Here is a 15,057-nt window from a genome sequence, read left to right as displayed (position 1 = left end):
CAGCAGCCATCTAGGGAGTGAACCAACGGAAGGAAGACCTTTCTCTCTGTCTCTCTCACTGTCTGTAACTCCACCTGCCAAATTAAAAAAAAAAAAAAAAGTCAAAATAAAAGAAAGGAAGTAAAGGGAAAGACATAGGAGATAAAAAAGATACACCATGATGTCAACATGGATATGGAAGGCAAGCAAAAGGGAAAGATTGAAAGATGAGCCTGGAGAGCAGAGTGATCCCTGTATGGGAAACAGGCAGATTCTCGCCTGTGTATGCTCAACCCCTGTTCACCAGGGTCTCTGTATCAGAACCTCATGGCATCCAGAAATCTGTGGTATAACAAACCCTAATTCCTGCTACACTTAAGGATCACTCCCTGACGGGGCTGAGCCTGGAAAATTAGGGGGAGGATAGCATCTGGTTGTTTTTATTACATAATAATCACTCTCTAAAATTACATTAATAAGAAGCAGTGTGTTTTGAAAAAGTAAATCAGAGTTATGGATATAAACTTTGTTGTATGGCAGATGAATTACATTTCAGAAGCTAATCTGTTGAATATGAACAGTGAGCTGAGTCTCCCAAACTTCACAGGTACTATGGCAAAAGTATTACTAGCATTTAGCACCGTGGGCTTCTGTTATCATTATGTGGGCATTGATATACCTTCCCATTGGGATTAAGCTCTGAGAGTAGAAACACACACACACAGACACATGTATGCATACATAGACACACACCTAATAGACATACATATGCATAAGCATATTCAGTGTACCCAACATAGTACCTTTTGCATAATAAGCAGTCAATAAATACTTGATCAGTGAATGAGTCAAATCCTTCTCTAGTAATGTCTACCCACTTGCAAAAGGATGCATAGTCTATTTCCATGGGTTTGCTCATTTATTTTATGAAGCAGATCTTTTATGGTGTTTATTTTTTATAGACTTTGCATATTTATGTTCTAAGTACTTTATCTACAAATCTGATCATATTTCAGATACAATATCCTGTTTGTGCTTACCTTGCTCCATGTAACAAATAGCACACATATTACCAGAATAGGCAGAATGGCATCTAGACCATTTATTTACCTTCAGACATAGGGTTGACAGATTTAGCAAAATATACAAGACAACTAGTTAAACTTGATTTCAGATAAACAACAAGTGTATTTTTAGTGTAAGTATGTCTCATGCAATATTTATCATATAAAAATTACTCATTGTTTATCTGAAAGTCTAACTTAACTTGATGTCATATATTTTGTCAACCCTATCCAGTTGGAGCTTTCTTGTATGACCCTATCTTAAGACATTTTGCTTTTAAAATATATAGATAAATATAGGCTATCATGTGTAGTTGTTTAGCAAATGTTTGTTGAGTAAGTAAATGAATGTTCAAAAATGTGAGCATGCCTTCCAGGAGAACTTAATTCAAGACACTTATGCATAAATGCATTATTTTCTCTACAAGACTTTTAGATGTCTTTTTTATCTCTCTTTTTTTAAAAATATGCTAGAGAATGTATGAGGGTACCTCAAAAAGTTCATGGAAATGGAACTAAAAGATGACCTTATTTTTATTGCAAAAAAGATTCTGGAATCCATGTATAGTTTATTCATAACACACATTCTCCATGAACTTTTTGAATATGCTTTATATTGTATATTGTATATTCACAGTTGTGCTTTTTTCACCAATAAAAGATGGATACTTTGGCCTTTTTCTGAATCATATTATACAAACAGCCACCCCATTGGGACTGTTTTTAGCTATCGGTATCATCTGTAAACATAAGAATTTTGCTTGATACTTTGAGAAACTCAGCTACTTCAGCCATGATTTCAAGATAAATAGATAAAGTAATAATAAAAGCATAACAGTGTTGACCAAGGGATAATGGTAGTAACGCTAAGACAATTACCTAGTAATCTTCCTGTGGAGCTTGGAACTATCCATTATGTCAAGCCAGTGGAGAGCAAAAGAATGACAATAAGATTTAGAATAAGAAAGCCTTGGTTTTACCACTTTTTCCTTAAATATTTATTTATTATTTATTTATTTGAAAGGCAGGAGAGGAGAGAGAGAGATCTTCCATCCTCTGGTTCACTCCCCCCAAAATGCCCACAATGGCCAAGGTTGGATCAGGCTGAAGCCAGGAGCCAGGAACTCCATGAGGTTCTCCTTCATGGATGGCAGGAATACAGGCAGTTGAGCCATCATCCTTAGCCTCCCAGGCACGTTAACAGGGAGCTGGATTGAAAGCAAATGCAGGACTCAACCCCAGGCACTGTGACATGGGATGTGGGCAACCCAAGTGGCATCTTAACCCACTACACCATACCTCTTGCCCCTACCGCTTTCAGCTTGAGTGACTTTAGGTAGGTGTTATAACCAATCTGAGCTTCAGTTTTCAGATCTTATTAATATTTACTTTATATGGTTGTCCTGAAAATTAAATAACATAATTTATGTGAAAGCACTTAACTATAAACTCTAAAATTACCAAAACCATTTAGTAATACATATCTTATACACGGTATACATCAGAACAGCATCATATAATTTGCAGCATAATCCAAAGAACAAGAAACTGTTTTTTTGTGTAAGATTTATTTATCTATTTGAAAGTCAGAGTTACAGAGAGAAAGGGAGAGACAGAGAGAGAGTGCTTTCATCCACTGGGTCACTCCTCTGATGGTTGCTAGCATTGGGCCAGGCTGAAGCTAGGAGCCACGAGCCTCCTCCGGGTCTCCAATGTGGGTAGCAGGGAACCAGGCACTTGGGCCATATTCTGCTGCTTCTCCTAGACCATTAGCAGGGAGCCAGATCGAAAGTGGAGCAGCCAGGACACGAACCGGCGCCCATATGGGATGCCAGCACTGCAGCGGGCAGCCTGATCCAGCGCGACATAGTGCCAGCCCACAAGAAATTGCTAACAGAGGGGAGATGATCTCGTTGGGCTGCTCCATACTCTCAGCTGTTACCGACTAGTTGGGTGATCTTTAGGATGTTCACGTTACTCTCTAAGTGGTGACACCGTCTTCTGGGGATATTAATGCCTACTCCATTCATGAAGTTGCAAGAAAAATCAACTAATGTGGGTGAAGTTCCCTGAGTTCCACTTACCACCAGAATATCTTAGTCGCCACTAATGCCACAAGTGTTTGGTGAATGCATTGTGTCCCCAGTAAGCAATTCCACCTAGACAACGTCACAGCCCAAGCTGGGTCCAGATGGCACCTAAAGAAGTGGCCAGGAAGGCTGCCAGGCAGTCTCCATACCTCAAGCTCTTCTTTGACCAGACTTGTCTGGATGGAGATTAAACTCTGCAGCTGGTGAAAGCTCCAGATGATGCCATCTGAGCACAGCTGCACTGTTGATACTCACCCTTTCCCCCTTTTCTGGTCCAATCTTGATTTTCTGTGATCAGAGGACCTACACTTCCGGAATCGTGCTGCTTTCCTCCCCGATGGCCACCTTCCCCAACCCATACCTTCCTCTTCCTCCTCCTTCCCTGCTGTCTGTTTACTCACCAAGCACACATCTTGCTTTTTGACCCCAAGGGCAGTGGGTCTGGTAAGCATCCTGCTAATAACAAGGCACTGTCCTTTCTGAGCCCAGGAAAAGCCTTATCAATGAGTACAGAGGTCATGATTGAAAATTGGGGTATCTTGGCCCTCTAGGATGGCTTTTACTTGAACTTCATGAGCTTTGAGCAGAACTCTCTGCATCTGCTAACCTGAGTAGTATCTTTCTTCTTCTGTCTTGTTCTATTTTTTTTTATTACTTGTCAGTCAAAGTAGAGCAAGGGTCAGTGCTGGTCTACCAGAAGGAGTAGAAGATCAGACACTGAAAAATGGAGAAAATACGTATACTTTCACTTGCTTTCTGCCCATGGATAGGCAGTAAAGGGTGTTCCCTCTCTCAAAGCGATTTCTTCATTTGCTGCTTGATTTTTCTGCCCCCAATGTTCAGTTGCTGCCTGCTAGGAAATTCTCTGACTACACTGTTGCTAACATTATATTCATGATACCACCTCTTTCTATTAGCATGTAGAATTGAGAGCAGACTATACCTTTAACTCTGAGTTACATAGCTGCCAAGTAATTGCTTGCTTTATTAATTGTCTAGAATATTTTTTAAATTATGGATTGGCTTTCCTAAGCCACACAAATCATTTCTCAGGAGGTTTCACTGACCCTCGGTTGTTTTGTGCTGAATGAGACAGTTTATTTTTTCTTAAAATGACCACATACCCTGTGCTAAGTGCTATATCTCTTTAATTTCTCAACACAGCTTTACAAGGCAGGTACTTTCTGTATCATTCTTAAGGTACCAATAAGGAAACTGAGGCTTAGAGAGGTTAAGTAACATGCCTAAATCACTCAGCCAAGGAAGTGGAATTCATATCTGACTCCTGCATCTGCGTAGGCCAGAAATGGAGCATTTTAAAATGAAGGGGCTTATATGACATTTCCCTGCTTGTTATAATTCAAGTATCCTCTGTATACTTTGTGGCTTTTTCTTAAAAACAAAAACAAAAACAAAAACAAAAACAAAAACAAAAACAAAAAAACAAACAAAAAAAAACAACTTGCCATCTTGCCATTTCTGCCCATAGACTCAAACCTGGGTAGCCAGCTTTCCCTGTTCACCTCCACTTGGAGAGCAGCCGTCAGCATATCGCATCCACTTCATGTAGCAGCTTCTGTTGAAAGCCCCTTGGGGACTGCTGCAACCAAAACGCAGAAAAATGGTGGGAAAGATACTAACATTCCTACTGGATGCTACGAAAGGGCTTCTAAAAGTTCATGGAAAATTCACATTGCCTTTCAATTACTCTTCCTCAAACTTTTGGAAGTCCCTGTAATTGTTAGAAAGCCACCCATACAGAAATGACAGTTGTTTCATCTGCCTCATCTGGAAACATGGCCCCTTTACTAACCTGTGCTCTGCCATAATAGCACCTTAATGATTATGGAAAGCGCCTTTCTTTCAGGCACTCCCAAGTGCCTTGCAAGCACTTTGCTGATTAACTAGCTTACCATTTTTCTGTGGCAGCGGGAGGGAACAAGAGGGGTTGTCCTATTTAAAATGTGGGACTGCGCACACAGTGAGTGATTAAGCAGACTGCCCTCAGGCCTTTGCTGATAAGGCCAGGAACAGAGTCCTCTGGGGTTGGGATCCACCATGAGTAGATGACCACTAAATCTGCCAAGAGCTGCTGAAAGTGTTTACTCCAACTCCTGACTTACCGAAGGTGCAACAAACCCAGAGAAGCGAAAACACTTAGCCCACAGTCACCTGGATGATTAGTGGCAGAACCAATACTGCACGCACACAAACAACATACATATATGTGCTATGGAGGGAAAGATGACAACTGTGAAGAATCAATTTATAGTCTTATTAGAAGGGTGTGAAAGTAAAATGCCTTCATCAGTGACCTTGCTGGGAGGAAAAACACACTTAGAAGGTCAAAGTTTCAAATGGAGAGAACATTTTCGCATAGACGAAGCTTCAACTTCCTAGCAGCCAAAATACCATCTGGAACTTAAGGCATGCTTCCCATTAAAGGTGACAGGTGGACATGTTTTAAAAGATAGTTGGCTGGCCAGTCATAGCCTCTATAAATTGTACTGTAAGCACAAGGATAGCAAAGAGCAGCTGAGTTCCAAGCATGTTTACAGCTGACAAAAATGTTTCAACTAAAAATAACACACATGAATGTCTCTCTTAGGGAATCTCTCATTTCAAAAAAATGTTCCAATGTAAACAGTATGCATAGACTCAACTCTTTAGCAAATAGATTATTAGTTTGAGCCTCCGCTGGCTTCTCCTGTTGTAATCTAAAAGTAAAATTCTTCTCTTCTGACCCAGTGATCTTATGCACGATGCTGTCCCAACAGTGCGCTTCAAAACATATCCCTTTATGTTTTGAAACGCAACAAAAATATTTTCTGATGAGAAAGTTTTCTTAAAATGGATTATGAACATGAAGCACTTAACAATGAGCCTGGCACACAGTAAGTATTCCGTATCTGGTGGTGTGTCCAGTACCACCATCACCAGAACCCACAGAACCACTTTTGTGGAGGAAAACATAGAGACCTCATCCGGGCTTGTATTTTTAAACGGAAACTAAATCAAATTTGAGCAGTGATTCCTTACCCGATGTACAGTTCAGGTGTTGAAATATCACCCTCGGTCATTTCAGCAGCTTTGGGCTTTAGGCAAGGCTAGTGGAAGGTGTTGGAGAAGTACTTTCCTCTTTAAGATGGGTGCTTACCTTGGGTAGTTAATAATGGTGTGGGAGAAATGGACCAAACTCCACAATCTCACTGTCAAGAGCTCTTATCTCCTTGTCCATCTCACTGTCAAGAACTGAGAACAAACACTACAAATGAATTTTTAAGTAGTTATCCGAGGAGACACCACAGGCCTGAGAACTTTCCTTGGTGAATACCTCCTGTTGTCAGTCAGTGACTAAACTGAGTGTTCTTACTTTCACTTGATCATTAGATCTCATTAAGTTTCAAACCTAACCAGTCAGTGGAAAACTAAGAAAGTTTTCTGCCAACAAGATGAGAAAGAAGAAAATGACAAAAACTAGTTCAAAAATTGACCTAAGAGTTCAAAAAGTATATAGAACCATTTAATTGGGGGAGGAGGGCTTCTTGTTATAATAATACCATGCAAGAAATCCCTCACTGCTTTTGGTGGTCTGCAGAGTGGTTTCATGTGTGTTTTGTGTCAACCCCAGCACAGTGAGGTAAGGAGGACTGTGTGCCCACAGGCACCTAGCGATTGGTCAGAGCAGGCTGTAGTGCATTAATGCCTAGATTTGCACAGGACACCTGACTGACACCTCATCATGTTGCCCACCACCTGCTCATCCTCCACACCTGGGGAGACCAAGCTGTAGCCCAGTGCAAGCACTGCATATAGCCAGTTAAACCTTATTACATCGTAGGAGGACTTCTGCCCAAGAAAGAAGAAAAGTAAAATCTTCGCTCTTTTTTCAAAAAAATATTTATTTATTTATTTAAAGGCAGAGTTACAGAGAAGCAAAGTCAGAGAGAGAGAAGAGAGGTCTTCCATCCAATGATTCACTCTCCAAACAGCCACAATGGCCGAAACTGGGCCAATCCAAAGCCAGGAACTTCTTCCTGGTCTCCCACATGGGTGCAGGAGCCCAAGGACTTGGGCTGTCTTCCACTGCTTTCCCAGGCCATAGCAGAGAGCTGCATCGGAAATGGAGCAGCTGGGACTCCAGCCCTATGGTAGCAGCTTTAACTGTTACGCCACAGTACCAGTCCTGAAGGCATAGCTCTTAAAAACAACATACTCTTAAGTAGTCAAGTGTTTTCCAGATGTAGAATCTATATATGGGTGCATTTAATAGAATACCAGAAATGGGGACTGTTCCCAAAACACCAAGCTATAGACCAATATTCTCAGTGCCTGAAGATTCTAGAAAGCTCCATGTCTCCAGAGACCTCTCTTCTCTCTTATTGCTCATATTTGATAAAGAAAATGAGAAACATGGTTAAATCGATGATGACACTGAAAATGACTCCCTTAGAAAATAGCTCTCCCTTTTGCCACCCAGTGAATTGCCTTTGAGGACTTGGCAGGGTGGGTCATGAAGCGGGGGTGGGGGGTGGGGGGTAGGGGGTGGGGGGGTTTGGTAGTCCTCTGACAGAGACATTTTCTGGCATGAGGAAATGGATGGAATATTCTAGACTGACCTGGCATCACCTTTAAAGCAAAGTTTCTTTGAACATGAGAGTCCAGAAAGACCTGGATCTTTCCAATCAAGGGTGATCCACTGAACAATCAGGTCTTATTTTTTTTTTTAATTTTTTTTCTTTTTTGTTGTCTTGTTTTTCTGTTTCTCATTCTCCTTCCCTTGCTATGTCTCGCTCTGTCCTGCTTGCTGTCTCTTCCCACGTCCACAGGTGAGAAGCCCCACCAATGCAGCATCTGTTGGCGCTCCTTCTCCTTAAAGGATTACCTTATCAAGCACATGGTGACACACACAGGCGTGAGGGCCTACCAGTGTAGCATCTGCAACAAGCGCTTCACCCAGAAGAGCTCTCTCAATGTGCACATGCGCCTCCACCGGGGCGAGAAGTCCTACGAGTGCTACATCTGCAAGAAGAAGTTCTCTCACAAGACCCTCCTGGAGCGACACGTGGCCCTGCACAGCGCCAGCAACGGGACCCCTCCTGCAGGCACACCCCCGGGTGCCCGTGCTGGCCCCCCAGGTGTAGTGGCCTGCACGGAGGGCACCACTTACGTCTGCTCCGTCTGCCCAGCAAAGTTTGACCAAATCGAGCAGTTCAACGACCACATGAGGATGCATGTGTCTGACGGATAAGTAGTATCTTTTCTCTCTTTCTTATGAACAAAACAAAACGACAAAAAAAAAAAAAAAAAGAAACAAAAAAAGCTATGGCACTAGAATTTAAGAAATGTTTTGGTTTCGTTTTACTTTCTGTTTTTGTTTTTGTTTCGTTTCATTTTGTACTACATGAAGAACTGGTTTTTGCCTGCTGGTACATTACATTTCCTGAGGCTTGGGTGAATAATGGTTTTCCCAGCCTCCCTTGGATGGTGGCCTTAAGGCCTGGTAGTGCTTCAGGAGGTCCACTGGTTGGATCTCTAGCTACTGGCCTCTAAATACAACCCTTCTTTACAAAAAAATCTTTTAAAAAAGTAAAAAAAAAAATTTTTTTTTTCACTTGTGAAGAGCACTACAAAAGTATATAACAAAATCTAAAAGGCCTACTGTCTTTAAGTACACCGCTTGCAGTGTTTCAGTGGACATTTTCACAATTCTGGCCGCTTGGACTTCACAGTAATCAGTTAAAGCTGTGGAATATCACTTCTGGTCGAAAACCCAGAGGAAAGGCCCTGCTGTTCTCCACCGACCACGCTGTCTGATTTCGTAAAAGGGCTGTGGGAGTGGGAGGGAGCAGTGGGTTTGGTGATGTGGTAAAGAAAATGGAAGGGTAGGTTTCTTCCCCAGGTTCTGCCCGGGGCCACACACCCTGGCCCACCTTCTCCACATCCCCCCCTTGCAGCAGAAGCCAGGAAGACTCGGATGAGCAACAAGCAACAGTGGCTATCGTATTTATTCAGTGTCTTCGCTGAGCCACAGCCTCAGCACAATCAAGAGGGACTTTCATGAAAGGCAGGAATGCAGATAAAACAAAGATATCAGAGATTTGCACCTATGTTTCTAGGTACAAGAGAAGGATTATTTCCAACAATCTTTGCAAAAAAAAAAAAAAGCGTCAGGATATATTCTTGTGGAAGAGAAAAAGAAAGAGAAATGGAGGGTGGGGGGAATAATAAAAAAGTTCTTGAGGCTTTTTTAATTCAAAATTTTATAGAGGGGCAAAAGTGACGTTTACCAGATAGAATGCTGATTTTTTTAATATATTTACAACAGTATTTGTGTAAAAAAAAAACAAAAAAATGAGATGTTTAAAGTAATTTTTTCATTTTGGTTTTGCATACACTGCCACCAATCCCTTCTCTTATTTTATTTCACACACATATATATATTTTTTGGTAAGTCAAGACTGTTAAGGTTAGCGATACTGCTTCCAGATAGAAAGAATAAAAAGCAACTAAAGTTATATTTGAAAGAGAGGAAGGATATTTTCTTCATATTTTTTTTATTTTTCTTAATTTTTATTATTTTAAGTATTGCCTGGGTTGATGAGGGCCTCAATGGCCAGCCCATCCCTGCTGTAATTTGAACTGCTGCTTTGTATTTTGATATGTAGTTCTTTGACTTTTAGTAAGCTTAAGTTACTCCACTGAATATTTTTTTTAGCTGATCCATCTAGAGTTCTCTGTTCTTTTTCATGGGAGGGACTTTATCTTTCAGAAGCATATTTCTTGCTTCTCCAAAATTTCACAGAGATATGATTCTTCTAGAACTTCTATTGACTTTACTTTTTTTCTTTGAGGAAACACTAGTAGGCTAGAGGTCTTGACAATGGATTCTTTTCTTTGGTGTGAGACAGGAGGAGGAGTTGACAAACTCTGCCATACCTCCTCACCCTCCACAACTGCAGAGAGCATTGTGATGAGATGCCTGTTACAGACCAAGATGCATTGATGCCAAAATTACTTCCTTCCTTTCAGTTATCACCTTCTGACTACTTCCATCATAGTAAAGAGGGCTAAGTAAGATGATCATTCTGTAGATGATTTATTAACCCTTGCTTATTGGAAAGGCTTTAGGGAAATTCTCAAAAATTTCCCAGATGCCAACATCCACCATTCAAAAGGCCACCAATCTATTGCACCATCCCAGTTGCCACTCTCTCTTCCTAGTTGGGATTTCTCTCCTCGGTCCTGATCAAGACATTGAAATAGAGATTTTCCTTTATAGACAGTGTCCAGAAGGAATTCCAACTCAAGTAGAGGGATTCATAAGCCTAACTAAACCTTCAAAAGTGATTTCATTGTTGGGCATGTGTTAACACACTTCAGGGAAAAGTAAACCTTTCAACAAAGCAGAAACACCAAACTATAATTTTGAAGAAATGAAGAAAAGAAAGTTTCAAAATTACTTTACATTTTAATTTAATTTTCCTTCTACTTTTCCTGTACTTATTTTATTTACAAAAACCATGCAGCCAACAAGGGAAAATCTTCCAAGGCACGCAACTCTATAATGACTAAATTGGTTTCATTCATATATTTTAGTCATTTGGTTAACTTGGATCTTTTCCATTAGTTTTCTGTGATGTTTAATGGAGTTCATGCAACTGGAGTATTTCTGAGTTTGATTTGTTTCTACAGTGCTTGATTCTGTGGATATTCTGCTAGAAGTTTTCATGTAAATTTGGATGGTTAACTGACTGTTGAGTATCACTCATTTTGATTTCTAAAATTAATCCTACCAAGAACTCTGTGTTTAAAACCGACTTGTTTTAAAAGTAGGTGAGAAACAGCTTCAGAAAAAGTCCATTTTTTTCTAATACTAATTTTGCTTTTCTAGATGTCAGTGTCAAGACTCCAATATTCACTTACTACCAATAGAGGGAGCATTAGTTAATTATGTCATCGAATTGTTTGGATATTTTGAAAACTAAAAAAGAAAGATTGTCACATAAAAGGAAGATATTTTAATCTAGAAGAAAATGATATGAAATCACTCAGCATATATTACAAATGAAAGAAGGCCAAAAGCTACTTTAAAATATTTTCAGCTCTTTGACAGTAGCAAGTTTAAAATAGCATCTTTATTCAAAATTTAGCAAAGTAAGCATAACTCATAATTACCTCCAGAAAATTTGATTTTGAATGTCATTATGGACCATATTTAGCTACCTGCTTCCCAAATCTAAAGGAGACCCATTTGCCATAATGCTAGATTGTCATGTGAAAGAAAGCATGACATGTCATGCTAAGCAATTGGGTTGAAATCCACTTTTTCTTGTAGAACATATAAACTACTGGTGACTTGAAACCCTGGTATTTGTCCTTTCTGTAGAGGAACTATTTCTTCAAGATAGCAACAACAAAGTTGGAGGGTCCCTAAAATCTTGGTGAGCTAATACAATCATTGTCAGCCATTACAAACCAAACTATCCATGTTTGCATAGCAGTAGATCTGTTCCTACTGTGTGCCCATTTCTCCGAAAGACCTCACAGCCAAACGTTGATGGGTTATTCTCTGGAGACAGGCAGGTGCTGGATTGGAGTAGGAGCTCCAAATAGGGGGAGCTAGGAAGTTTTTGCGAGGCTTTTGTTACATGTCTGATTTCTGAAAAGGCTGCTTTGCAAACTGACCCACATTTCAGAAAGTCAACCAGTCTGTACCTATTTCAGAAGGATAGAAATACATTTCAATTTCCAGCCTCCAATCACAATGGAACAATCACAAGCATCTTAGGAGACAGAGAAACGGAGTTTGCTTCAGGATCAGATAATGAGTATTGACAATTTTTTTGTTGGGGGGGGGAGTTGAATCTTACAATCTTCTTGCATTTATACCCTCATGCTAGGATGCCGTTAGTGCTATTTAAGTAATTCTTTCCAGTAGGATAAAGATAAGATAGAAGCAAATGTTCCAGATTTCATACCACTTAGGATGAGTATAGGGAATTAGAACTGGTATGGAAAATAACAGATTTTTAGCAATTTATCACTTAGAAATGGAATTTACTGAAGAAAGAAGAAAGTCAAAGAGGAATGTTTGTCTCAAGACACTTAGCTACAGTTTATGAAAAGTAAAGTTTCCTAGCACTAAAAATATTTATAATGTCTCAGCACAGTGGGCAGTTTCCCCCTATTAAATGCCAATATGTATAGAAAATTGAGCCACCAAATATGTACAATATAAAACAGAAAGGAAATGGATCACATGGATGGGATACAAATCTATACATGGGGAAAGATTGAGAAATAAGCTAGGCCAAAAAAAAATCTGAAATGAAATTTCTGTATTCAAGTGCTCTTTATTACATACATTTTTATTGAGTTGTTACCTTCAGATCCTAATAACAGCTTCATAGACGGTTTCCTCCCCAATTTCTTAATGCTTTGAGCCTGTGCCATGAGTAAGCCACGTGGATAATTCCCAGTTGACGTTCTAACTGCAGGCCATTTCTTCCTTCTTATCCTCTTGGAGGTCAAAGTTGCTCTTGGCCACAGAAAGACTTGGGTTTGGTTTGCTTAAAAGTCAGAGAGGTTTTATTCTGTATCATCACAGTATTCTAGAAGGACCAAGAAAAACCCTTTCCAACCTCTGAACAGCAAGAATTTCTGCATTTTGGTCGTGAAGCGAGAGAAAATCTCCTTTGGGTGTGTGGGTTTCAAACTAAGTTTTAACGCCTTGACCATATGTACTGCCATCACACCAGCCCACCCGCAGTACATGTCCTGCCCATGGCCCAAATCAGTATTTCCTCTCATCACAGAAGTTAAAAATGAGGTGTGCCCCTTAGAAAAATCCCCCAGATCCCAAGAGAACGTTGTAAAGGCTCCTGTTGCTCTCTTACTGGGCCTCTTCCATAACACCCCTCCTATTGCCCTTAGCAAACGAGGAAGGTGGTATATCTGGACATTCTGGAGCCTTCCTCTGGGGTTAAAACATGGTGGTAATTCGTTGGGGCTGGGAGCCAAGGGATAGGACTATATGCACCTGCAGGAAATTATCAGCTCATCAATTCAGGTCTGCCTCTGATAGCCAGTGCAAGGTAACCGCACATAGGGCCTGAGATGCCCTGGGGATTTAGAACTGGGAACTGTTCCTTCTTTTGTGACTTAACTCTTAAAAGAAATCTTCTAAAAGAATTCTTTAATTTAGAAAGAAACTGAAGTCCGGGGTTATAGATGCTCTGGGGAAGAGAATATAAAAATGGCAAAAATGTGTTCAGCCACCCAACAATGCTAAACCGAAAACCATCCAATTGTTAAAATAGGAAATTTGGCACAAGGCATTTAGAGACATCTCTGGGCTTTTCCAGGGGTAGGGTCCACAGACTTTTTTTTTTTTTTTTTTGAGTGATTTCTGGCTCTGAGAAACCTCTTTACTCATTAGGAAAGAACTTTATTTAAATGGCTGGTTTTGTCCCCTAGAAAAAGAAATTAAAAAAAAAGGCAAAAAGGAAAGAAAAATAGGACACTAAAGACAGGACCATGTGACGTGGTGACAAACCAAAGGAAGGGTACACTAGAATTTCAATGAACTCCCTAACTCCATAGAGAAAACAAGGAAGCAACCCTATGCCTCCCTGTGCCTCACTTTCAGCCTGCAGTGAGTGCAGTGAGCTGGCCCAGCCACAGGGTGACTCAGAATTTCCCACCTGGGACAGTATGACCTCTTTCTCCTCTGTATCTTCATAACGAAAAGGGCTGTCCTCTTAGTCACCTAGAAAAGACTAAGTGGGGGCAGACCTTCAAAATCAATCTCTAGCCCACTGTTCAGGCTGCACAGGGAGGCAGAAAGCAGACACAGGAGCTCTGACTCTTGCCAGAGAATGTCTTTCATATTCCCAAGAGCTCTCTGTGGAATCATCATTTCTGGCACCACTTCTCACTCCACAACAGGCGGGGCTGAGCCACTGAGTGTCCCTGGAAATGCAGAACGTGCGAGTTTCCAGCCCAAAGCCTCATTTCTAGCACCAGGATCAAGACCCTCCTCGGCCCAGCTAAGATGCCAGCAGATTTCCCTCGGTCTCTAAGGCACTTTGCTCGTAGAGCGGTGACTCTAGCAGCTGGTGTGGGCAGGAGCACATTTTGGGGAAAGTCTATGGAGCCGTATGACCTGCGTCCATTCCTTTTAGGAGGTAGATGATGAGGGCTGTGGAACATGAGTTCCTTTTTCCTTTGGATGAATTTCCTCTGAACTAAGTGAAGGGTAGCCCCTTACCTGAGTTGAAAGAAGGAACCTCATCTTTCTACTTCACTGGCTGAAACACCTGCCATTCCTGCAGTCGCTTCAGGCTCTGCCTGCTGCTTTGTCAAAAGAATCGTTTCAGACTGAAATGTAATCGGAAGTGCTCTCTGTTAAAGTCTTTTCACAAGCAGCAACTTAGGGTGTAGAATCATTGCCTTAACTCAGAAAGCCCAGGAAGAGGACAGAGGCTGGGAACAAATGGGCATTTCCTGCTTTTAAAGAGTTGCCTGTTCACAAGGGGAGCTCTGTTCCTGACCGAGGCCTGGAGAAACAGGAGGCAGCAGTCTTGTCTCAAAGTGGCTGCTCTGTCCTATCTGTTCTGTTTCATCGTGCTGGATCTAGGCTGAATGTAAAGTAGGCATCGTATCACTAAAGAGAAAAGCCCATACAGTGTAATCACAGGTGCCTGGGATGCCCGTTTTAAACATTTCCTTAGTAGGGAGAAGTAATCCCAACAAAAAGCTTTATTTCCCTAGATAGTATCAATCTCTGTAGGTTTTCTCCTGCAGTTTTAGTGAGTATCTGGTTTATTTGGTGGCTCTTTATTGAAATGCAAAGTCAGAACTTTCAAGTCTTTGCTGAAGGGGCATCCTCTGCAGATCTGAGGCGAAATCCAGCCAAAACT

General features: G+C 40.9%; 1 protein-coding gene across 45 annotated transcripts in view; it reads left to right on the top strand.

The window, feature by feature from the left end:
* Window positions 1-14,185, top strand: part of ZBTB20 (zinc finger and BTB domain containing 20) — an 873,240-nt gene extending 859,055 nt beyond the window's left edge. For all 45 annotated transcript variants that reach the window (XM_070072132.2, XM_070072130.2, XM_070072148.2 and 42 more), the window contains one exon: window positions 7,963-14,185. In XM_070072132.2, the coding sequence (XP_069928233.1) occupies window positions 7,963-8,384 (422 nt within the window). In that variant the 3' untranslated portion in view covers window positions 8,385-14,185. The remainder of the gene's footprint in view (window positions 1-7,962) is intronic.
* Window positions 14,186-15,057: the final 872 nt, after the last annotated feature.

Source organism: Oryctolagus cuniculus, chromosome 4 (assembly GCF_051225735.1).
Source record: "Oryctolagus cuniculus isolate XC-2025 breed Fujian yellow rabbit chromosome 4, ASM5122573v1, whole genome shotgun sequence".
NCBI lineage: Eukaryota > Metazoa > Chordata > Mammalia > Lagomorpha > Leporidae > Oryctolagus > Oryctolagus cuniculus.
The sequence above is the reverse complement of the archived record's forward strand: the minus strand, read 5'-3'. Positions and strand labels throughout refer to the sequence as shown.